Here is a 25,852-nt window from a genome sequence, read left to right as displayed (position 1 = left end):
GAAACATATATTTTTATGATATGCAATAATTAAAATCGTTTTTTTTTCTCTGATTGCCTCCAGATTTGTGATGCAGAAGTGCAAATCCTTAGTGTGGATGCAAGCCATGGTAGTGCTTCATAAGACAAACATTTGGAATGCCCATCTCTTAAAAAATATATGGGAAATCTAAATGAACCTCATGTAAGGTTATTAGGTGAGTTATAAAATATATACATAATATGTGTTATATTTAATTTATAGATTTATAAAGTTTGTTTTTTATTTCACACATTTTTTTATATGTGTAAAAAAATATGTTAAATAAAACAGCATAAATGTAATATCTAAAAACATTGCATTTATATTTTATTATATATTTCATATTACAGTACATAGTACAGTTAATATTTTTTCAGGTGATCCACTAAGAAGTTATTTGAGGACTCCTATTAGTAATGTAAGCTGATACACCAGGGAGTTATTATAATGAGGAGCACATTCTAACTAAAAAAAACATTGAGAGGATGCTTGGGCTTCTTAAAGCATGTTTTCATTGTCTTGTAGTGCATCGGATTTTTCACTACACATCATGAGTTACTGGGTCTATTATAAATGCATGTGTAATATATACTACATATTTGCAATAGAGCCAACATAACAGTGCCAGAATTACATCATTCTGAAGAAGCTCAAGAAGCCCAAATACATGTCCTGTTGGCCATAGAATAGTTCTCTGGAAGCATCAGCAGTCCAACCAATAACCGAGAGCCTCAACAAGATGTAGCCACTTGGAACAATTTCTTAGCAAGTTGTGAGATGTTTGTCAAACCTAGAAGTTAGGAAATACATTATTCACCCATGTTTTTACTCACTGATGTTGATAAGTTGCTTGCTGTGTCTGTTAGATTTAGTTTTTATGGGATCTTCTTTTAAATGTTTCTTTTGATGGTGTATGATTTATGTTAGACCTAATGTATATTTTATATTAATTTATTAAATAATGTTGTTACATTGACTTGAAAAACTCTTATTTCGCTCCATTCGTTCACTAAAGAATTTAGCGACTGAAACTTCGCCTCCAACGTTTTTTTCATGAACCCAATGACAGCTTGCAGTGAAGCTTCTTGGGTAAGATCTAGATTACGTCTTCGCTGTTGGAGGGTAGAGCGAGGAAGTAGTACATCTAGGATTATGCGGGGTTTCGGGATTTGTAGGAATAAAGGGTGTTCAATAAACTGGTGTAGGTGTATATCTTGATGATGGTCAAGGCTGCGAAGTATGAGCACCTAATGACTGTGCTCTCCTCGACTCTCAGATTTTCCAATTGTTCTCCTGCAAAGATCTTATGTTTTAACAATTGTAAATAACAGATAATTGTATTAGTGATACATAGTGAAAAAATAATTTATACACCCTATAGTGTCTCTCTACTAATACTTGTTTAATTAACAGGTTTTCTCACAGCCCTGTTCTGTTGTAACCTAATTTTGTCTGTGCATCAGCCATGCCCCTCATACTCACCAATGGAAATGATTCCATCCAAATTTCCAGCCATCCCCATTCCAAAATCCTCACTGAGAACATGCAAAATTGTTTTTTTTTTTTTCAATTTCCGTCAAGGGCTTCACTTTACATGGTCCTCCTCATGTCTGTTGAGTAGACAACCTTGCAACAGATGCCTTTTTTTAATTAGACTTATAGTCATTCCAATAGTGAAATAAGAACAAATCAGTTGTCTAATTTCATAAAACTTGGATGATACTACACATAACTGATAGTAAAGTAATTTTTCATCGGGAATCGAACTCGAGCTCTCCTCACTAGCTAGACTCAGAGGCAATTGTTAAAAATAATGTTCATGACGATGAGGCAGGCCTTAACAAATTAAATTAAGGCGATACCTCAAGGTCCATTTTCATACATTTTGTTTCGGCTTTAATCTGGGTAACTAAACAAGTATTGGCAAGTAAAGAATTTAAATTCACGTCTAGTTAGTGATTAGTTCTCGCAGTTGAAAGAAAAATGTAAAAATAATTAATAAGCATGGATATTTCTGCCTTAAACATTTCGACATATTAAATTATAAAGACCGAAATATCACTGATTATTAATTATTTTTACGTTTTACTCTCAACTGCGAGAACTAATCACTAACTAGACGTGAATTTAAATTCTTTACTTGCCAATACTTGTTTAGTTACCCAGATTAAAGCCGAAACAAAATGTATGAAAATGGACCTTGAGGTATCGCCTTAAAGCCTTTAAAGATTTTGCTTAGCAGGTAGTGGCGTCCCTTGTTTAAAGTTCATAAGAACAACGTAAGTAATTACTACGAAATTTTATGATTAAGATGTACTCACGCGAGCTATATTTATGATATAAAAACATATTTATAATCTGCACTTACTTTGCACCATCCTTTTCCGTCTTTAATAGACCCATCGCCATAGGATTTCAGAGAACTAGCCATGTTCCCCCACATTCTTTTAAAAAATCTCTGGCTTGGGAAGTTTTGTTGTATACCGTAGTTTAATAGTTTAGATTTAGTTTGGAATTCAATTTCTCATAATTACTCCAATTGAGTGTAAATAAGTAACTTTTCGACGCGATAACTCACTGTAAATTATAAAACAAAGGGCACTTAAATAACTTTATTTATTGTATATCTTTAGAGTTGATTTTTATTCCACAGTTTAATAATTAATTAAGAATGCATTGGAACTTGCACGTCGTGTTCGTGTTTATTTGTGATTTTTAATTTGTTTACTTTATACAAAATAAACCGTAACTTATCGAAAAATAACTAACGAAGTTTTGGAACGCAGAACTCGAAGTATGGAGCAAGCGAAAAACAAGCTTGCCAACTTAGGGCTTTTAGCCTTAAAAGGGCTAAAATATGTGTAGTGGGCTTTTTTCAGGGCCCAAAAACATTTAGGGCTATTTTTAGAGCTATAAAAATGTTTTCATGTATTACTGATTGACTGAACAAAAAACGATTAAAAAAGCAAAACGTTCAAGTTTTCAAGAAAATATAATGCTATAATTCCAAATATAGGTACACTGTTGCCGAACCTGTACGAGTCATTATGAATGCGAGAGTATGAATCCGGCATAATACTCTATGGGCACGTTCACCACTTCACTCTCCATCCATGCTTTATTCAGAACAATGCTTATCATAGTTCTGAGACGCTGTATTATAATTCACTTTGATCGTCACAATTACAGGCATAGCTTCGGCCTTTGAATTTAAATAAAATAGGGTATTTATTTCATTTATATTCTTATATAGGTATATACATTAGGTATACACTACACCATGCAAAATAACATTGACACTGCAGGGCTTTTCTTGAGGATTTTGCATTTGCATTTAGGACTATTTGGGGATATTTTATCGTGACTTTCGGGTTATTTTTTTAGGAGTTGGTAACCCTGGCGAAACACAACTAGTACAGCGACCCAAAAGCGTAGCTTCTTTTGAAATAAATCGATACTGATCATCGATGGGTCATTGTTTAAATATCATTGAAAGCAAATTATCGATATCTTTAGAAATGTCAATGGAAAATCCTGAATACAAACTGATGCTATCTACCGAACAATAGATAAGTACTTAAGGGTTTTTCAAAATCATTTTACATAGCCGTTTTGCTATTTCACGGTAGATTGAGTAACCGTCGCATGTGCGCAATCAACCTCCGCTTTATATTAATATTTTAGATCCTCACTTAGACTATGCGCTTTTGCCATCTCATAGGGAGTTCATTGATCCCTTGACAAAAAAAAACCGTGCGAGTGAGAATCAAAAAGATCTCTGAAGGCGGTTTGGACTGCTACATTGACTGCTGCGAATTATTTTCCTTGTAAAAAGTTATCCAAATTATGGAAAAAGTGGAAATCTGTCGGAGCAATATCCGGGAAGTACGGTGAATGTCGCAGACATTCCAATTGCAGCTCCTGTAGGTTAGCGGCCGTCAGTTCTGCAGTGTGTTGTCTAGCGTAGTTCTGAGGCAGCAGTGACTTAGAGCACAATATTATAACGATATTGTAAATACATGCAAGCAAGCAGCAATGAAATCTTGTAGAAAGCATGGTACAGGAAGAAATCGTTTAAATAGTTGGATGGAACCATCAGATACAGGAGGTTCTCACGTATGCAAAAATGTGTTTTCAAGTCTGGGCAGTGCCCGATTTATATTTTTTATGAGTGTAGGCCACTTTATTTCCGCCGCCCCATGCAGGTAGGTTTAGATAAGTTTGTATGTAAGAATGTATGTAGGTTTCTAAAATACTTAATAATTTTCTATGTGTTGGTATTATGAAAGGCACTAAAGTTAAATAAATGAATGATTAATTAAATCGAGTGAGCGTCCTCTGAAATGTGCCGCCCCTAAGAAGCTGCCACCCATAAGACGCGGCCTATTTACAAATCCAGGACTGAGTCGGGGTTATAACTGGTAGTCCTTCAACGGGCAAAATTTATAAAAGAATGAAGAATAGTAGAAAAATATTTAAGAACAAGCTTCGTTGATAGGTTTACTTTTTAATTTTTCATTTATTTTATGTAGGTGCAATATAAATTGTCTTTGGTTTATATAAGCTACTTTATTTAAATAATAATTAAAGTCAAAATGCTGACTTCCGGCCAAAGAGCATTACAATACTATGGAAACTTCCTCTTTTGGCAGCCATCTTGCGTGGGCGCTTTCTTTGCTTTACTACTAGGCCAACGGCAATGTGTTCACGGGAGTCGAAGTGATAACCATTACACAATAAAATTAACAGGCCAGCATAGCTTTTATTGTTACGAAAGTATTTAAACGGGTTAAATATTACATCATATAACGTACTCACTTGGCATCAACAAATGGTCTGTTAAAAAAGAAGGGAAGAATACTTCCAGGAGTGAGAATTTCAAGATATTTTTAGATTGGGTAAATACGTGTTGGTGATCGCTGATCGCTAAGACTCAACAGCTCGTAGTCGCTGCACGACGTCCCGGGGAGCTTTTACTTGTGGACAGTAACAACGAACCAGGTGCGAATTTATACGTTTACTTAAAGTCGATTTTAATATTTTGATAGAGGCTTTCTTTGCCCGAATGTGAAGAAATGGTATATTGTGCATGTCTATACCATATTGACATTACCTACTAAAATGAATAACGATGTTCAATTGTTTTATTTTTATTAACAAAGCGAACACTTTGTATTCAAGACGTTATAATGTTAAACTACCCTACTTTTTAAAGTTGCTTTTTTTAACCGTTTACGTTTCTACTACTTTACTTTGTATTTAATTGCACTTTCTATTAATATACTTACTTACAATACTTTGCATTACCGCCTTTCGATAATAATTACATCATGCAGATGAAATATTTACGCATTGCGTTATCATCCACATACACAAAGCACTAGAAAACACTCAACACTTTATATAGTTGACCCAATAGTAATATTTTTTTTATTATGAGTCTGCATTTATGCTTCCAATATGCTTGCTATGTTGCTATGCTATTGAGGTATTGGTTTACTATGTAAAGTAAGCTATGTACCGTCAGCCACAAAAGTAGCTACACAATATGAAAATTGCAGATCGCTTTTAAACTTTTATGTCGCTATCAAAAATAGTTTTAATGCTCTAAATAAACTTCAAAGGGATTCATTCATTCAGTTTAGATTAAGAAAAAAGAATATTTCGATTAAAGTTAATATTGTGTATAAGCGTTTTAAAAATTTGGATTTGTTTAGTTTATGGCTGATCCTATCTACTGTAATTTTTCCGGCTATAGAAGTTAAGCTAAACGAACTTAGCTCAGTTCTTGGACTGCAACCGGTGTTAGCGGGCTGTGTAGTGAAAACATGTCAAGTGTGATAGATATAAATTATTTTTACGACACATGTCTAGCTTTATTAGACTTAATACCTCCAGATACAAGATTCAAACTTAGACTTAGTTTCATCTCTTAGATTTTAATTTCGCCCACTTGCTGGCTATCTCATATATCGCACCGATGCTCCAGGTCTAGGAATCTGCATCCGGATTGAAGACAGTTCTGTTAACAGATGTCGATGTGCGCGACGTCAACTTCTTCCTGGATTCGCGTCCGAGCGAGGGCCGTGGACATTTCCTACCGTTTTAAGTCCGCAAAATATATATATTTTTTGCAATATGACTAATAAATCGAAAGTAATAATCATAAGCACTCATTCGTAATAATCTTTTTATGGATTTACTTACTTATAATAATAAGATCTGCCTTGTATTATGTGTCTACTTGTCTGTGCAGGGTTTATAATCCTTTTTCATGTTTTTCGTCACTGATAAACCTAGAGGCGACTGATAAAAAATACATAATATCTAACTTGGAAAGTTCAGGGATGTGTAACCTATTATCTGGTGAATGATGTTTTTCACAATAAACTTTTTATATTCGATTTTATTGCCATTTTGTCTGGAAACTAGTCTATATTATGTATAATCAAATATTAATATTGTTATAAAAAAATAATAAAGTGATCCTTTGAATGTCGGTTTTGAGTATATAATAATTATATTTATTACTTAATAGCAGTATTAAGAAAATTATAAAATTTAATAAAATATATTTTTGTCACCATATTGAGTACCCAACCTAACTATAGAAGGTTCTAGCGAACTCATCCGCCAACACATTGAAATAATTTTCTAGCTCTCCAGAAACAAGATGACCAAAAGGAATATGCGGCAGAAGTATGTTCTTCAAGGAATTAAATTATAAATAAGTATTAAAGTGCAGGTAAGCCGTAGCGGACGTGTTATTATTTTAAAAAATGCAGGTACACTATACACTGGAGATTATCTCGAGCGTTCATTGATCGAGACGGGATAGAAGAGGTCGCAGATGTGTTGTGGCTATGCCCCCTATTGATCGCTGAGAAAATCTAACAAGGAAAGGGTGCTCTTCAACGAAAGGCAAGATGTTCTATCTTTACAAAAAACTATCCCTGACTTGAGACTACTAACCAATCCAGTCTTTTCATGATGAAGTCTGTAATCGTAAAATAAAGAAGATTGAAAGGACTAACGAGTTTTATTTTAACTACATATATGATAATATGTCACATTCCCCATGAGACTGCCTCCCCAGTGTTTAAGTTTTGATACAATTTCTATCGTTTTTTTAACCGTTTCATATGTTTTTAGTATTAAAACATATTATTTGAATTTATTTTGAACGATTTCATTTAATTGTTTTGAGTATTAAAATTAACGTGTATAATAATGTAAGTACATTAATTTTAATACTCAAAACATATAAACGACTACTTGCCACCTGCTATTTGAATATTTTGTTTATCTCTATCCTCATATAATTACATGAATATTAATGACTCCTAAATTCAAATTTTAAACTTTATGTTTACACAGTACCCTGCAGCTACCCTTACTGGTACAAGATCGATTACCTGTACCTATTTATACCAGACTTACCGTCGGCAAAAGATACATATCTATAGTTCTATAGTATTATGATTTGTTTATTTGTTACAGATAATAATGGAAACACTAATCGTCCCGATAAAGAAACCATCGATGCGCACTCTGTCGGACTTTAAAACACCGCAAAATGTCAAATCTTAAATCTAACTTTGAGGACTGGCAATTATTGAATTATCATAAATCAGTAATAAACCACATATACAACTCGCCAGGTGTGTACTTTTTCTTCACTAGTCACTTACAGGGCCGTAGCTAGACATGAATTTAAGGTAGGGCAGGGCGGCGCGGCGTGGCGTGGATCTTCGTTTTATAATATATTTTTTAGAACTTTTTATGAGGAACAATTCCATTATACATGTTGTTGCGTAACTTTCAACGCACACAACGCAAGCTCTCAAAAGATATAAATTTTCCCTGCTTTTTCAATTTTTCTTATGAATGCTAACTTGTATTGGCAATTAGTAATTACGTGTTGTTATATGGGCTATAGCTTTCGTCGCTAAATGGGCTATCCAACAAAAAAATATTTTTCAATTCGATCCAGTAGGTAGTTCCTAAGATTAGCTCGTTCAAACAAACTCTTCAGCTTGTTATTTTTCCATTTTGAGGATTATAATATGAATGCTACGAAAATGTAAATAATATTTATTTTACAGCTAGCAACTGGAGAATATTAAAACTAAAGCAGAGTAGTAAGCATACGCTGCTTACTATTCTGCTTTAGTTAGTAGTGAAGACTACCAATAATACCAAGATAACTTTTGAATCCCCAAAATATGATGCAGATGATGGATTGTGATGACATCTAAACTTGCGGTAAGTACATACCTACAGAATAAGTTTACCTACATCCGTATTCATTGAAATTGTTTCATGTCATGGCATTATTCGTAGATATTTATACGCATTATCATAAAATATGTCTTCAGAGGACCGTCGGAAATGAACTGCCCATTGTAATGAATAATACTTTAAATACACCTGCGACACTTTAAAACACCATGGACACATTTTATACCTCACTACTGATCGCAACGGACCAGCTTCTCCAGTCTCCACAAACATTTTGCGCATCGCTATTGGTACGTCATTGCTATAATTAAATTATTAATAAATTTGTTACGTAGTTACATAATGTACTACATGTATAGTATCGTTTTTGTTAGTAGATATTATAGTCTGTATTCTCTTCATCAAGTGTTGCTCCATAATGGGATGTAATGAACTTAATATAATTCCACATTAGGTACATTTTTTTCCACCACCTTAATTACTTGATCTTTTAACAATCTTCCTCTTTTCATAGCAGCTGTATCTCCCAGTTTTGTTGCTCCCATGCTGACTTTAGTAAAGAGCCATCAAACACTTTGCAGTGCGCAGCCTCATATGCTCTGCATGCAGTGATGCAGACCATGCATGCACAACGAAGCGCATACCATAAAGTGCAATTGGTTGATTTTAAAGTTGCTTGTGCAGGCTTTTCACACGCCTTAGTGTTCATCATCATCTGCTTGCAAAGGTCAATAAATTCTAGTGCATTTGTGGTTTGTTCTGCATCTTTTTACTATAGATAAATGCCCGGCAACTATATATGAATTGAATGAAAATTGTTGTAGACTTTAACATCGCACTCAATCTGACCAATAGCGTTGCGTTTCAACTACGTTGAGTTGTCCTCGCGTCTTCTGATTTTTTAATATTTTGACAATCGAAAAGAACAATGACATATGAAGCAATGAAAAATAAAATACAGAGCATATAATATATTATCTTCGGATTTATACAAACAAAATTCTAACTTCAACGTTGATGAATAATGATTTTTAGGTGTTTTTTACGTATCACATTTATCTATTAATAGCTGTAGAGTATCGACTATCGACACGAACCTGACGCCATTGTTTCCAAACCCATGCTGGGACAAAAATAATGTGCATTAGGGTAAGATCGTATAGGAAAACAATACCACGAAATGTTGCTTATATTTTAGTGCTATACCTATAGGAAGCGAGGCTGTGGTTCTTTTTGCCCCGCCTTGTATACGATAGTTGATGCTACGACCAAGAACCGGTATGCTATGTGTAGTAAAATAAAAAAATGTGGATTTCGCTTTTCGAATTCAGATCGGGACTTTTACTTGATTTTTTGGACCTTATCACATTAACTTTAGAAGCGTTATTACGACGAAGTCCGAACTTACCCTGCGAACGTCCAATTTTTTGTAAAGGTTTTAGATTTATATTATATAGATACTTATTATTTTTTTACGCTTACACGAAGATATTTGGACGATGATTAAATTATCACGTAACGTATGTAGCTTTAGTAATAACCAATTTCATTTATAAATTCTAGTACTTACTTATCACTTAGAAAAAATATCAAAATTGACAATATCAAGAAATTGTGGCAACATTTTTGATTGTCGGAAGCCATTTTGTTTATTTTATTTACTTTGTGCAACAAGCAGTCGTCACGTATTGTGCTTTTTTAATAAACGACTGAACTTTAAATCCTATGTCTGAATGAATCGTGAAAAACCACCGAGACTGTGTGCGTGACAGTGTATTAAAAAGCGCGAGTAACTATTTACGAAACCATAATAAATGCAAACTACGGAGATAGGTAAGGTTTTTTTAACTTTCGATTCATTTGTTTATAATTTATCTTAATAATTTTACTTCTGTAACGATTTGATATTCTACTCGTATGACTTTATTTGTGTGTTGCTTTTCCAATGCTGTGGCTTAAATTTATTTCTTAATTATTGTTATTGGCATATAGTTAATAAATAGACAGGTAATTAGTATACGCTATGTTCGTAATGGACAAAAAATATTTTAGAAACGTTTATCTATAATATAATATTTTCATAATAATATTAGTTATTAAACATTTTAAAATGTAAATTAATTTATAGTATTCTAAATGAACACGTGACGCTATTTACTGGTGGTGTAATCGACTTCTGTAAATAATAGTTGTCAATAACTAATGTTATATTTATTGGGTGTGTATATCTTACATAAATATTTATTTAACCTTTAACTATTTAAATAATAGAAACAAAAATAATTTAGTTAATCACAAAACAAGATCAGCAAGTCTTTTGAGGGTTACTGTATATATTTTTATAACAAAGTTCCCACTGAGATCAAGTCCTTAAATATTGCGAAATTCCAAGCCACTATTAAGCGCAAGTTGTGTAATAAAGCTAATTACAAGATCTCAGACTATTCTATACTATTCCGTAGAATATGGTTGAGGAGGCCGATGGCTGGCACATGGGTCATACTTGTGAACGGGTGCTGCTTGTGTGGACTGTTCTGCCCATTTCGCTTATTATTTCTAATTGCTAGGGGTGCTAAGAGGAAATAATTATAAGCATAATAAAAAAATCTGTGATTCCTGAGAGGGTTGTGCACTCATATAACAATTTAAATTAATTTATTCCCTATTTTTACAAGCATATAAATAAAATGCTCTAAACAACAGTAAAAAACCAATTGTATTTTTTTGTCCTCCTCTCTTTATCATGTATGTAGTAGTAGTCTTTACTTTAAACTGATTTTGAAAAGAGCAACACCAGAGTTTCTTGCCTGTTCTTCTCTGGAGAGAACTGCTTTCTGAACTGGTGGTAGAGTTAATATTGACGGAATCTAAACAATGTATAACATTTTACGGATTCAAATAAATCATTTCATTTCATTTCATAGTGTTATAGAACTTAACAGGCGTGACATGTCATCATTCAAAGAAATAAAAAAAAACTAGAGGTTCATCAAAATGAAAAATAATACAGGTGTAGATAGCCTGTCATTTCAATTTCCTGATGCTACCTTCAAATCAATCTGATATTGAAGTTAATTTGTAGAGTATATTATGCTATATCGAAGCAAACTTTTACCACATCATAAATGGCATCAAGATAAAGATTCAGAGGAGAATCAGATCACTCTAGTAAGAGGTGGCAACAATTTGGACAGTCAGACCATTCAAGGATATCTAGCCCCTTTGAATAATTATCTGTAATCAAATACATGAAACAATATAATTAGGCAAAGACTGGACATCAGGACCAAATTCGCCCTCGAGACATTATGAGTTATGACCAATCAGTAATAAGTCATCAATTATTTGGAATGTCCATATAAGATCACACTCATAGCATCCTTAGAGTTAAGTACATATTAATACTATCATACATAATTGCCAAAAATATGCTAATACACATATAAAAAATTAGCAAATCATGATATGGAAAAAATATGAGGTATTTTCACATTGATCTTAGTTACTTCATGTTAGATTGAGTATCCAACACATGAGCTTAAAAAATTTGAATAACAATCTTACCAATATCTGTATACAGGGTGTCCCAGAAAGTAGTGTCAAGCGGAGGTCCAAAGATAGAGCACCTCTTAAGGTATCCGAATCACCCCCATGTATGTTCCGCGATATTTCGTAGTTTTCGAGTTATGAATATTTTTTTGGTTTTTTGAGAATTTTCGATGTGCACCATTAAATGTTTTTTTTTTTTTAAAACTAGGAGACTTATTTAAGAAACTAATGAAAATTTAGTTGCAATAAAAAAATCTAGAATATGTCTTCTACTTTTTTAAAAAGAAAATATTTAATAGTTTGAATTGATAATTCTCAAAAATTCAGAAAAATATTCATAACCCGAAAAGTATGAAAAATCGCGGAACATACATGGGGGTGATTCGGATACCCCAAGGGGTGCTCTATCTCTGGACTTCCGCTTGACACTACTTTCTGGGACACCCTGTATAATCATAGAACTCATTGCCTGTAATGTTCTCAGATTTTTTGTTATTTTTTCAGAAGTAAATATTATCCCCTATTGTTTTTCTAGATTAGATGTTAAGTAACAAGTGCAACACTAATATTACTTGCATAAGGGTTAAAATTGTAAAATGAGGATCTCATATCTATTAAAAAAGTGAAAAGTAAAACTTAAAGTCAATTCTTTATTTTTTTATATTTGGTAATAAAATCTAATTATATTTAATTATAGTTTTTTTATTACATGTCAATGACCAAGTGTCATCATGATGTTAAAACATCCAAATCAATTTTTATGGCAAATAGTCTTTTTGTAAGTAGTAGCTTGAGAGATGCAACCTACCCCTTTTGGTGTTATAAATTTGTCATGTTAGTAGTTGAAGGTTAACTCATAAAGCATAGTATTTGAATCATGGTTGTATTGAGCCAGGTACCCATGTTAAATATTATGTGTTAATTCTAATACATTGTTAATTCAATATTTATATATTATTTCAATTTTTAATATGGAGATTCTAGAGTAGTATGAATATGCCTACTACAGTCAGCTTGAAAGTATTACAAAAAATCTCATAAGCAGATGACAGCAGAATCATTAAATTGGTAGTAATGCCCTAAATTAAGTGAATTTAAGCCGCTCCCAGTGGAGAAGGTATACATAAAATATGGTGTCATATTGAGGGCAATATGACACTCGCCATGTTTTATGTATTTTTAAAAGTGTATATTTGGTTTAAAAGTGATTATGTGGTTTCATTAATTTTATAATGAAAATACTAAAATGTATGATTCCATACATATCTTCCTAAAGTAGACATCATTTAATGTGCAACCCTCTCTAATTATCATCCTTCTTAAATTGTTTGTCCTATTAATTCCTTATTAAATTGTTTATCTATAAGGAATATTTTGGTAGTATAACATTTTAAAAAAGACCTAAAATATATTTTTAAAGCAATGGGGCTTTTTGTTAAGCCTGCAAAAAAATGCATAAATGGGATACTTGTTATCTTAAGCAATCAATACGAACTAGAATCTTTATTCAACTTTATATATTTTATGTCTGTTCTACAAAATCGCGAAACTGGTCAATGTAATGAAATCACTGCACAACTAACATTGATATTATAATTTTTTATATTGAGATACAACAATATTAGCCAATCACAACACAGACTTGTTATTACAGCTTTGCTCCGTCTTTAGTTATAAAAGTCTATGAATACGGGGGTAAGTAATTATAATTAATGCATTACCCTTGTGGATGAAAATTGAGATCTATTTTGTAACCAAAAGTGGTTTAAGTTAAAAAGTAAGTTAGTTTTATTAATAGCATTTTGCTTTTCTTATGGGATTTAACATAACCTTATAGGTTTTTTTTTAAACTATGACGCTTTTTCCTGTTAAGTTATTAAAAATGCGATAAAATGATTTTCCTATGAGGTATTGAAATACCATATTGTTTCTACATATTTTTGGATGTCCTGCCCTTAATTCGTGCGCCGCAAATTATGACATTAATTCTTAAGGTAATTTGTTTGAGAAGGAGCTATTAATATCCTGGGGTTAAAATGTATTCGGTTCAAAGAGAAACATCATATCGACGGTTGAAAGGCGGCTCAAGTACCTAGTGTATGGAGTTAAAGAAGTACTTTGTAATTCAAAGTTTCACGTAGCATTTTACTATTTATAAACAATAACTGCTCCAACTGGGTGTAAATCACAAAGATTTCAATATTTTTAATACGTTGCCTTCTAAGTAAAGGTCAGCTAGTGTTCACGAAACAAACAAACACAGTCAATCCGAACTAATTGCAGCCGTGAGCGGTGAGAGCACCCCGGCGGCAGCAGTTCTACCAGGCGACGGACGGGCGACGCAACACAACTTAGTCAACTGGCTGCTATCACCTATTTACATTATAATTTTGCCTAACTTTTTCAATACTTAATTAGTATAGATGTAAAGGTCATTTTTTGTGACACCAAGTTTGGTACATATTTACAATCAGGGGCCTTATTCTCTATCCCGCACGTTATTTTAACAGTGCGTAACAAGCACGTAACACAACACATCTTGTTTAGGACTATAGAAACTTGGCTTATAGAATACCATTCCACGCACATTTCTCAAAGATAACATGACACGGCCGCGTTACGCATTTACACTATCATACAGAATAAGGGCCCAGCTGTCATTTAATTCAATCCTTTCAACGGTCGATATTTATAAGATACTAGATGACCCGGTGAACTTCGTATCACCTACATACATTTATTATTGTTATTTATTGTGAAACACAATTTTGCCATACAATACGTATGTTATCATTATCTGTCTCTCGCTAGTCGAGAGTACGGTTTGCACGTGAAGTAGCTCGTCGTACATTTGATTAACTTCGACTATCTAAGTCATCTTCTCCGTGGCATTTTGCGACAATAACGATAAATAAAGTTCTCACGCACTGACAAATTGATGATAGATTTTAATAATAGTCTTGAAATTTATTTATTTATTTTCTATTTTTAAGAACCCACTGACACTTTTACACTTTATTTATTTCTGAAATGTTTTGTATTTGAACAAAATAAACCAAAGAAATCGGACCTCATAATACAACTATGAAACAGACTTATTTCTGAATACATCTATATATATGTTACAGTTCTTTATTTCTAAAAAGAGAAAAAGACATGAAATGTTTGACAGGTAGGAACATTTTGTATTGAAAACTTATATTGTCGTTTTTAGTATTTTCCGTTATTTATTATTTATGTTCGTCACCGTTTAATCCATCCCTGGACTTCCACAAATAATTCAAAACCAAAATTAGCCAAATCGGTTCAGCCGTTCTCGAGTTTTAGCGAGACTAACGAACAGCAATTGATTTTTATATATACTTAGTCTGGCCATAAATACTGTTACACTTAATTATAAAAAAATATTACATTTGAATTTCGAATCTGTCATTTTTATACGATTGTTCATTGTGTTTTCTCATTTTGGCGCCAATACATTGTAAAATATTTTGCGATATTAAAATGGTGTGGGGTGATAAAGAGAACCGAATCGCTGTGATAGCATTACACAAAGTAGGTATGGAGCCAAATGCAATTTTTAAAACTCTCCATACACTTGGTATTAGTAAAATGTTTGTGTACCGGGCTATTAATAGGTACAATGAGACCTCCTCTGTTTGTGACAGAAAAGATCTGGCCGTCCACGTAGTGTTCGTACGAAAAAGGTGGTCAAAGCAGTAAGGGAAAGAATTCGAAGAAATCCTGTCCGAAAGCAAAAGATTTTATCTCGGGAAATGAAGATAGCACCTAGAACCATGTCGCGTATTTTAAAAGATGACTTAGGACTTGCAGCCTATAAGAGACGCACTGGCCATTTCTTAACTGATAATTTAAAGAAGAATAGGGTGGTAAAATCGAAACAACTACTGAAGCGGTACGCAAAGGGAGGTCACAGAAAAATTTTGTTTACGGATGAGAAAATTTTTACAATTGAGCAACATTTTAACAAACAAAATGACCGTATTTATGCTCAAAGCTCTAAGGAAGCTTCCCAATTAGTCGACAGAGTGCAACGTGGACATTATCCGACTTCAGTGATGGTTTGGTGGGGTGTTAGCTATGAAGGAGTGACTGAGCCATATTTTTGTGAAAAAGGTATCAAAACATCGGCACAAGTGTATCAAGATACCATTCTTGAGAAGGTAGTTAAGCCCCTTAACATCACCATGTTCAATAACCAAGTATGGTCCTTCCAGCAAGACTCGGCGCCGGGTCATAAAGCTCGGTCCACGCAGTCTTGGTTGGAATCGAACGTTTCGGACTTCATCAGAGCTGAAGACTGGCCGTCGTCTAGTCCCGATCTTAATCCGCTGGATTATGATTTGTGGTCAGTTTTAGAGAGTACAGCTTGCTCTAAACGCCATGATAATTTGGAGTCCCTAAAACAATCTATACGATTGGCAGTGAAGAATTTTCCCATGGAAAGAGTGCGTGCTTCTATTGATAACTGGCCTCATCGTTTAAAGGACTGTATTGCAGCCAATGGAGACCACTTCGAATAAGCTTTTTATATTTTTAATTGTTTTATATTTATGTATTAAACTGACACACTGTAAAAGTAATAAATGTTATTTGCAGTTAACAATTTTCTTTTTTCTTTATTACAATATTTATGGCAAGACTAGGTATAGATTGCTTGTGATTTTGATACAACGGCTTTACCCCATGATCCAAACTTACCTTATTTCAACCACAGTAACGATGATAATATACTTTCTCGATATCCCATTTCAACGGATTTTATAATAATTTGTTTATAGTAATTGAATTCCAAGAGTTTTTTGCTAGGGGCATTCAGGACTAATCTGTATTCAAATTAACTATACTACTAAAGTAATCGCTTTTTTTTTAAATAAGTATGGCAAATAGGAAATAAGTTCAGCTAATGCTGACAATTATAAGCCCAAATCTATTGTATTTAAAAAATATGTGATTGTATACAAAGGAAAGGATTAATAAAATTTGTTTGTTACAGATAAAAAAAATAATAAAACGCGTCATGATGATGAGGCAATCAATTTTCGGCCTTCGCCGAACTTTAAACACATGAAAAAATATCTTAAATCTAAATTTGAAGAATCTAGTAATCCATCAACACCTAATGGTAATGATGATCAGCATTACAGCAACGATTCACAGGAAGAAGTTAACGGCAATCATGGAGATATTCATCCACCTTTGCCACCAAATCCACCCCCACCAGATAGTCCACCGACTTTTACATCAAAAAAAGAAATAGAAGATGATGATGATGATGAAGATTACAGTGAATTAGTAAATACATCAGATATGTCGTACCATACTGGTAAATCTGAAGAGATGGTGGCTGACTTTAAAAATAGTCAGCCTAAGGAAGAAAAAGGAAAAGAGGGAGAGGAAATTATGTGCCGAAATTTTATACGCGGCACTTGTAATAGGGGCGCGTCGTGTATATTCGTCCACAAAGTGATATTATCACAGTTGGACAATGTTTACAAATTTTGTAATGATTTTCAAAACTCAGGATGTAAAAGACGTAATTGTAGATTCGTTCACGCAACGGTATTCGAAAGGGAATCTTTTCGGAGAACAGCATATCTGCCGCCGCATGCTTTTAGTCACCTAAAAGAAAATAATAATATTCCGACGCCGACTCCAGCTGAAGGTAGACATACTATGACAATTTATTTAATAAGTTATGTATTTATTGATGACGCAAAATTCAAATCTTAATGACATATTACAGCTTCGTCCGTGAATACAATCCGGGCGCCTGACGGTAATCAACCGCCTCCTCCAAAACCTGACAGGTATGCTATATACAGGACGCTTTAAATATTATTATTTTTTAAACATCTTTGAAGTTATCGTGCATTTTTAGACAGATTACCTACAGTTAAATTGTTTTAGTAACGTTACTTCTTACTTATATTGTAAATGGAAATGTTAGTGAAAATGTTTGGATGTTTGCTAAAATCATTAGATCACGTCCTGGATTAAAAAATATGCTGCTTTATATCCAGGTAACTTGTTTTCGTGAGGAATACTTTAAATTGAATTACATTTTTTCAATGGGTGGCGCTGATGTCATGTCGATCACTACAGTAATTTTAGGAGTATCGGAACGGGAAAGGTTTTTGACGAAAGCAAAGCCGCGAGCAACACCTAGTTCTTAATAATTTCAATTGGAATTTGATTTCCTTCATCTTATGAGGTTGCGACCGCATTTCTAGTGATAGTGACGAGAGTCGAGACAATGATTTCACAAAATCTTGTACACGTTATGTATGGCGGTGCCCGCATCATTGAAGTGACAAGCGATATTTACTATTTCATACTAAAGTGAAAGCTCTCATATCACGTATGCGCAATTCGCTAATCATGTCTTTCATGTCGCCGTCAGCTCAACAGTGCGGCTATGTTCTGAGCCTTTTTATTCTCTGACTCCTTTTATGGTAATTATATGAGCCGCGACGAGCCGTACACCGCGTTGATGACCGAGGCCCAATTTTCTGTAGTGCATTCACTAGTTCGTATTAGAAATGTAAACGATATGTATATATAAATCGAAATGTCGGCGCACTCGCCACATTTAGGCGCACACTTAGAATAATTTTATCTTAATTTAATTGAATTTTTTTATTGGAAAATGGTTAGAGGGCGTTCAAGTTATTAAGAAACGCAATTTTCGACGTTACGTAAAACTCAACTGACCATTTTTATCTAAGTCACAATTATGTTACGAAAAATATACCAAAAAGTCACTAAATACCTTCGTTTTCATTGTGATCTCTGAAATAAATGAAAAGGGTAGCCAATTTGGGAGAGTTAAATAAAAATTACGTATAATAAGATGGAGGGATTCCCCAAAAATTATAAACCATAAGAATGGCCAACATTGGGAGATTTAATTTCCCTATTTTTTATTAAAATTAAAAGAACAATGTTACGTTAACGTATCGTAACGTTTAACACGACCGCATTATTGCGTTACATAATACTTGAACGCCCTATTCCCTAGGCACTTGTTTACGTTTCCCTAAACAACCTGACGGTAAAGACATTTGCGGCATATTTTATTAACTAATATACATTTCTGTTGTAGTGTCACGCCACTGCCTGTAATAACTTGTGCCCCAGCCGCGAGTGTTGACTCCAGGACCACGATCGGCGACGTGTTCCGCACAGTTAATGTGCCTGAAAGTAACCCTTTAAAGCGGGAATGGACAGATATGGATGACTGTAAATATCATTTAAACATATTTATTTTTTTTATATTTCATTGACTTGTTTAATGTACCAGCTTGTGAGCTTGTCCCTTGTAGGCAATCGCCTGCGCGTGCTTTTGTCGTTTACAATCCGTCGTCCGCATTAATAGTTCTGGCTCATCATTCAATTTGCTCAGAGCATAATACATTATGAGTCCACTCTATTGGACGCATTGTTACTATCTCACTAAGGTTAGTGATATTTCGATAGTCCGAACACCCCTTTCCTTCAGAATTCCTATTACTCGGTCGGTGGTGTGCATCCATAATAATTCTACTGTTAGTGGACCCACTTGCTTGATTATCACGTTGGGTTAAAAAAACAACCAAGGCCGTGTTCGTCACCACTTATAAACAGAGCCCGACAAGAATCATGTATGTATGTGCTGCTGGCTTTAATGGAAGGTAATGGGGATAAGTTCACAATTGTTTCTTCTGCGACATTAATAATGTAGCAATGCTAATAAATAACAATAATTATTAACATACAGTGTTATGATGTCTTTACCTGGATTTGTAACTAATTTAAATCTTAAGGTTTCTCTACGTTACCATAAGTATAATATTTTTATATTGCGCACTCAACATATTTTTAAGTTAGTGAATTATCGTACAACTGAATCTATTTCGTGAACTCTTCCCCGCGGACATTTTCAAGCTAAGTTTAAGTTGTTTCCGACAGCTCTCCCGCATCGGGTCTCTGGACTCTGCCGGGACAGTGTCGTCCGACACTCTTCCCGGTACTTTCGCTATTCGCTGTCACTTTATTTCCCCCTTCTCTTATTTTTGGGTGTTTGAGGTCCTTTCGTGGAGCATTAGTTTCCGTAGCGGTGGGTCATCATCTCCTGTATGTCTACACCGAAGTTGTAGCGAAACGCAATCGCGCTGTACCATACATCACCACGTCACATGTCTCCAATCAAATTTCACAAAACTATATTCCATCTGTTATTTTAAGCGAACGCCTCAGCTTTATAACAAACAACACACTGAATGAGCGGTTGTCATCATGTATCGGTTTATTCTGTCCATATTATATACTTGGCTTGGGTCTTCGATACTGTATTATTTAAAACTGTTTTAATGACTCTCATAAGACAATCCTCATTAATCTAGTAATTAATTAATTAGGCTGTGTACCGCGTAGTTTTGGGTTCGATTCTCAGGACGCGTAACATAAATGCGTCTGAATATTGCGTTTTGAGTAAACACATCTGAGTTACTCGGGATTACAATTTGTGCCCGATATAGTGATAGGCGCGCCCGCTATTCTATCTTTAGACTGACGTGAGGCTATAAGCTCAGCGAAAACTGGATGCACCAGTTGCGCCTCTGCCCAACCCTCCGGGGATAAAGGCGTGAGCTTATGTGTCATTATTGTATGTATTATAAAAAAATAAAAGTTGATTAAATAATAGTTAATGTCATCCATCAATGTTCGTTTATTAATAGCGAAGTATTTAAAGTGTATGTGTTTCATATTCTCATAACTCATTCCTTATCAAAAGCACTAGTTATATTTGTTTTTATTTGATCGTTTATTGACAACAATATCTATACTATTATATAAAGCTGAAGATTTTGTTTGTTTGTTTGTTTGTTTGAACGCGCTAATCTCAGGAACTACCGGCCCAAACTGAAAAATTCTTTTTGCGTTGGATAGCCCTTTGTTCGTGGAGTGCTATAGGCTATTTATCATCACGCTATACCCAATAGGAGCGGAGCAGTAATGGCTAATCTCGGGAACTACCGATTCGAACTGAAAAAATCTTTTTGTGTTGAATAGTCCTTTGTTTGTGGAGTGCTCAAAGTTATATATCATCACGCTATGACCAATAGGAGCGGAGTAGTAATGGCTAATGTCAGGAACTACCGGTTTGAACTGAAAAAATCTTTTTGTGTTGGATAGCCCTTTGTTCCTGGAGTGCTATAGACTATATATCATCACACTATGATCAATAGGAGCGGAGCAGTTATGGAACATGTTGCAAAAACGGGGAAAATTATTAGTTTTGAGAGCTTCCGTTGCGTGCGCTGCGTAAACGATTAAAGTTATGCAACAATGATGTATGACGGGATTGTTCCTCTTAAAAAGTTCTAAAAAATATATTATAAAACAAAGTCCCCCGCTGCATCTGTCTGCCTGAACGTGTTAAACTCAAAAACTACCCAACGTATTAAGATGAAATTTGGTATGGAGACAGTTTGAGACCCTGGGAAGAACATAGGCTCCCGGGAAACTACTACTTTTATAACGGAAAACTTTAGCCTAAAAAACTTTATAACGCGGGCGGAGCCGCGAGCAAAAGCTAGTTTAATAATATCCTGAAATCCGATTCCGTAAAACATTATGTTTGCTTATTATTATTTTTGAATATTCATGGAAGTTAATGTTTTGTGTATAAAATTTCAATACAGTTAAAGTATGTTTTTGCTACTACTTGGTGGATGAATCCTGGATCTTTGTGTTTTGTTGCTCCTGCGTTACTCGATATCTGATCACGCTGTCAGGACCACTGGTGGCGTGTGAGGATCGGCCATATTTGAACTATTGTAACAATAAGTAATGCCAACAACCGAAAGCGAAGCGATTGTCAATATAGCTTGATGATTTTGTCTCCAGTCAGCAGCTCACCGCGCGACTTCGACTGCAGTGAACCGACAAAGAAATGCAAGCATTGCGATATTAATGAATTCAGGTATTATTTGGTAATGCATAGCAATAGTTATTTAGTACAACGCGAAACAAGGTCTAGTACTTATCATCATAATGTCTATTTTTTCTGCTTTCATTTGCAACCGACTATTATGCTTTTTATACCTAAACATATTGTTGATATAATATAGAAATATTACTGTATGAAATTATAAATTGCATCAATACGTCTGGCATGTTGAAAAAGATGCATAATATGTAATATTTATTCTAATAGTGGAGGCTGATAATGCTACCGGCACCAGATTCGCTGAGTCGAATATTTGACTATACAATACTATATTAATATGTACCTCGAATGTAATATTTTTATTGCGAAATCATTTTAAATTTTTGACTCAAAATCTTTTTCTTAACGCTTTTTTTTTACAGGTCAGAACTCATTATTACTAAAACGAAAAAACTTAGGCAAAGCAATGAAGACTTGAACAACAAGATAACTTTAATTAACAGTAAGGCGCAAAGACTCTGGACGGTGTTAACATCGATTATAAAGTCAGCGGTAAGTATTTGCGTTTATAGAAACCGTTTCGTATGTATTATTCCCGCGGAACAATATGGCGTATTGTAGTAACTATGAACTTAATGACAATTACAGTCGCCTACACCTTAGCCGCACCACTTTTTAAAGCCGTAAGATTTGCCGCGAAATAAACAGCGCAAGAGTAAAACTCTTAAGGTGATAGCTTAAGGTCCATTTTCATACATTTTGTTTCATCTTTAATCTGGGTAACTAAACAAGTATTGACAAGTAAAGAATTTAAATTCACGTCTAGTTAGATTAGTTCTCGCAGTTGAAGGAAATCGTAAAAATAATTAACATGCATGGATATTTCGGCCTTTAAAATTTCGTCGTATTAAATTTTAAACGCCGAAATAACCAAGCATAATAATTATTTCTCCGTTTTTCTTCAACTGCGAGAACTAATCACTAACTAGACGTGAATTTAAATTCTTTACTAGTCAATACTTGTTTAGTTACCCAGATTAAAGGTGAAACAAAATGTATGAAAATGGACCTTAAGCTATCACCTTAATAGCGCATTAAAGTTGCGAGTACAGTCTCGCGTGTATTTGTTATAATATGGATGGACAGCAGCGCTGAAAACGCGCGGTCAGTTAAAGGAACTCTCAAACCGTACTTCCATGAACTCTATAAGGACTTTGTGCGTAAATTATTTGTAGCTACACTGCTCATGATGATGGCGCGAAATGGACAGCTTTTGACATCATTAAGGGACCATTATAATTATGTGTCATTTAGATTATTTTGACATTTTATATTAAAAACGGGGAGCGTCGAATATGAAAAAGCCCCAATTATCGTATTTGCGTCCTCGCGAGATGATTGTAAATAATATTAAATAAAAAAAACACAGTGTTCACAATACATACTAAGGTACTAGATGATACATAATAATAGTTTCATTTCATCATCATCATCATCTCAGCCACAGGAAGTCCACTGCTGAACATAGGCCTCCCCCAAGGCCCTCTCCACGTCGACCTGTCGGAAGCGGCCTGCATCCAGCGACTTCCTGCGACCTTAGCCAGGTCGTCCGTCCACCTTGTAGGCGGGCGTCCGACCTTTCGCTTGCCTGTACGTGGCCTCCACTCTAGAACCTTTCGACCCCAACGGTCATCGGTTCTTCGAGCTATGTGTCCGGCCCACTGCCACTTCAACTTGCTAATCCTATGGGCTATGTCGGAAACTTTTGTTCTCCTACGGATCTCCTCATTTCTGATTCGATCTCGTAGGGAAATACCGAGCATAGCCCTCTCCATAGCTTGTTGAGTGACCTTGAGCCTCCTAATGAGGCCCACAGTGAGAGGCCACGTCTCGGTGCCGTATGTTATCACTGGTAACACACAACTATCGAAGACTTTCGATTTAAGGCACTGAGGTATTTTGGACGAGAAGACGTTGCGAAGTTTCCCGAACGCTGCCCAACCGAGTTGGATTCGACGATTGACCTCTCTCTCGAAGTTGGACCTGCCTAGCCGGACCACTTGTCCTAAATAGACATATTCGTCTACAACTTCGAGAGTCGAGCCCCCAACTTCGATGGGGTGGGCACAACATGGACATTCGACATGATCTTCGTTTTGTCCATGTTCATTTTAAGACCCACCTGTTGGGAGACTCGATTAAGGTCTTCGAGCATAGTGCTAAGGTCTTCCAGCGATTCTGCCAAGACTACAATATCGTCGGCAAATCGAAGGTGAGTGATATACTCGCCGTTGATGTTGATGCCGAATCCTTTCCACTGAAAGAGTTTGAAGGCGTTTTCCAGCGCGGCAGTGAACAGTTTCGGAGATATAACATCTCCCTGTCTCACGCCTCTCTGTAGTGGAATAGCCTTCGTGCTCTGATCTTGTACTCGGACCGACATGGTGGCGTTATTGTATATACACCTCAACACTTCGATGTACCGATAGTCAATGTGGCACCGCTGGAGAGACTGTAGCACAGCCCAGGTCTCGATCGAATCAAAGGCTTTCTCATAGTCCACAAACGCTAAGCAAAGCGGCAAGTTATACTCCTCGGTTTTTTGTATGACTTGACGAAGCGTATGAATGTGGTCTATAGTACTAAAGCCTTTTCGGAAACCGGCTTGTTCGGGAGGCTGGAAGTCATCAAACCTGCGTTCGAGACGATTTGTGATGACCCTCGAAAACAACTTATAGATATGGCTCAGGAGCGAGATGGGCCTGTAATTCTTCAGCAAAGTGTTATCACCTTTTTTGAAGAACAGTACCACCACGCTCCTGCTCCATGCCTTTAGCGTTGAACCCTCGAGGAGAACGGAATTGAAGAGCGTCTGAAGGACTTTCAGTATAGGCGTTCCGCCCGCTTTCAGAAGCTCTGAAGTGATTCCGTCCTCACCCGGCGCCTTGTTGTTCTTAAGTTGCTTCAGGGCCATCTCAATCTCCCACAGGCTGATGTCCGGGATATCATCGCTAAAGTGTCGGATCAACTCGGCTCTCGGGTCTTCAGCCGAGCTAACAGTCGGTTTGGCAACCGATGTGTAAAGCTGTCCGTAGAACCTCTCGATCTCCCTTAATACCTCTGCCCTCGTCGATACCATTCGGCCGCCGTCCGTCTTCAGCCTAGACAACTGGCTTTGCCTAATAGACAAGTCTCTTACAAACACTTTGGAGCCTCCGTTCCGCTCAATTGTCTCTTTAATGCTCACAGTATTGTGAGCACGGACATCGTGTCGCAAGGACTTCCAGATCCGTCTATTGAGCCGCCGATATGCTTCGGCGTCATCGGAAGACTGCAGTGCCATAGATCGACGTTCGGCCATGAGGTCAAGAGTGTGGATCGAGAGATTTTATGGTCTATCTTTACGGCGAGGTCTAAAATACTTAGATCCCACCGTATGGACAGCTTCTACCAAACCGCTGTTTAGCTCGTCCACTGCAAGGTTTTCTTTTAAGCAATCAAAGCGATTTGCCAGCTCAAGTTGAAAACTTTCGGGGTTTTGGACATGGACGCGAGTAGGTCGGAGCGTAGACTTTATCAAGCGACGCCTTTCTAATTGGACGTTGATATTCAATGAGCCTCTAACCATTCGGTGATCACTGCCGGTTTTCACCCTGTTGATCACAGAGACATCACTGAACATCCGTCTATTCGTCGACAAGATGAAATCTATCTCGTTTCTCGTAGAACCGTCAGGACTCAGCCAGGTCCATTTCCTGTGCGGCGGCTTCTGGAAAAAAGAGTTCATCGCAAAGAGTCCCTCTTTTTCCAGAAAGTCGGCCAGCCTCTGACCCCTGAGGTTCCGTTGCCCATGTCCAAATTGCCCCACTTTCAACTCTGCATCGCTTCTCATGCCTAACCTTACGTTGAAGTCCCTCATAACAACATTGAAGTAGGTTTTGGAAGTATGTATGGCCCGACTTATGTCCTCATACATCTCCTCTACTTCTTCATCTGGGTGTGTCGAGGTCGGCGCGTATACCTTTCGTATGACTTTCAACGAATATCGTTTTGATATTCTGAGTATAAGGTACACTACCCTGCTCG

General features: G+C 35.7%; 1 protein-coding gene and 1 long non-coding RNA gene across 8 annotated transcripts in view; one reads left to right on the top strand and one right to left on the bottom strand.

Moving 5' to 3' along the window:
- The window catches only part of LOC115452058 (protein cps3), a 53,471-nt gene that overhangs the window by 14,585 nt on the left and 13,034 nt on the right, over window positions 1-25,852 (top strand). The window contains exons 1-9 of one of the 7 annotated variants that reach the window (XM_037443947.1): window positions 4,675-5,022; window positions 6,680-6,766; window positions 7,522-7,682; window positions 8,127-8,286; window positions 16,829-17,497; window positions 17,579-17,642; window positions 18,938-19,074; window positions 21,724-21,799; window positions 22,189-22,318. In XM_037443947.1, the coding sequence (XP_037299844.1) occupies window positions 16,900-17,497; window positions 17,579-17,642; window positions 18,938-19,074; window positions 21,724-21,799; window positions 22,189-22,318 (1,005 nt within the window). In that variant the 5' untranslated portion in view covers window positions 4,675-5,022; window positions 6,680-6,766; window positions 7,522-7,682; window positions 8,127-8,286; window positions 16,829-16,899. Of the gene's footprint in view, window positions 1-4,674; window positions 5,023-6,679; window positions 6,767-7,521; window positions 7,683-8,126; window positions 8,287-8,364; window positions 8,556-9,898; window positions 10,096-16,828; window positions 17,498-17,578; window positions 17,643-18,937; window positions 19,075-21,723; window positions 21,800-22,188; window positions 22,319-25,852 lie in introns of those variants that run through there. The other 6 variants (XM_037443944.1, XM_037443945.1, XM_037443946.1 and 3 more) reach the window with 6 other exon arrangements.
- LOC115448604 lies at window positions 712-2,733 on the bottom strand. The gene is made up of 3 exons (XR_003939114.2): window positions 2,390-2,733; window positions 1,504-1,647; window positions 712-1,314 (listed from the first exon to the last, which is right to left on the bottom strand). It is a non-coding gene; the product is annotated as an uncharacterized LOC115448604 (long non-coding RNA).

The sequence above is a fragment of the Manduca sexta genome, chromosome 27 (genome assembly GCF_014839805.1).
Source record: "Manduca sexta isolate Smith_Timp_Sample1 chromosome 27, JHU_Msex_v1.0, whole genome shotgun sequence".
Classification (NCBI taxonomy): Eukaryota; Metazoa; Arthropoda; class Insecta; order Lepidoptera; family Sphingidae; genus Manduca; species Manduca sexta.
This window is presented reverse-complemented; position numbering and strand designations above follow the sequence as displayed.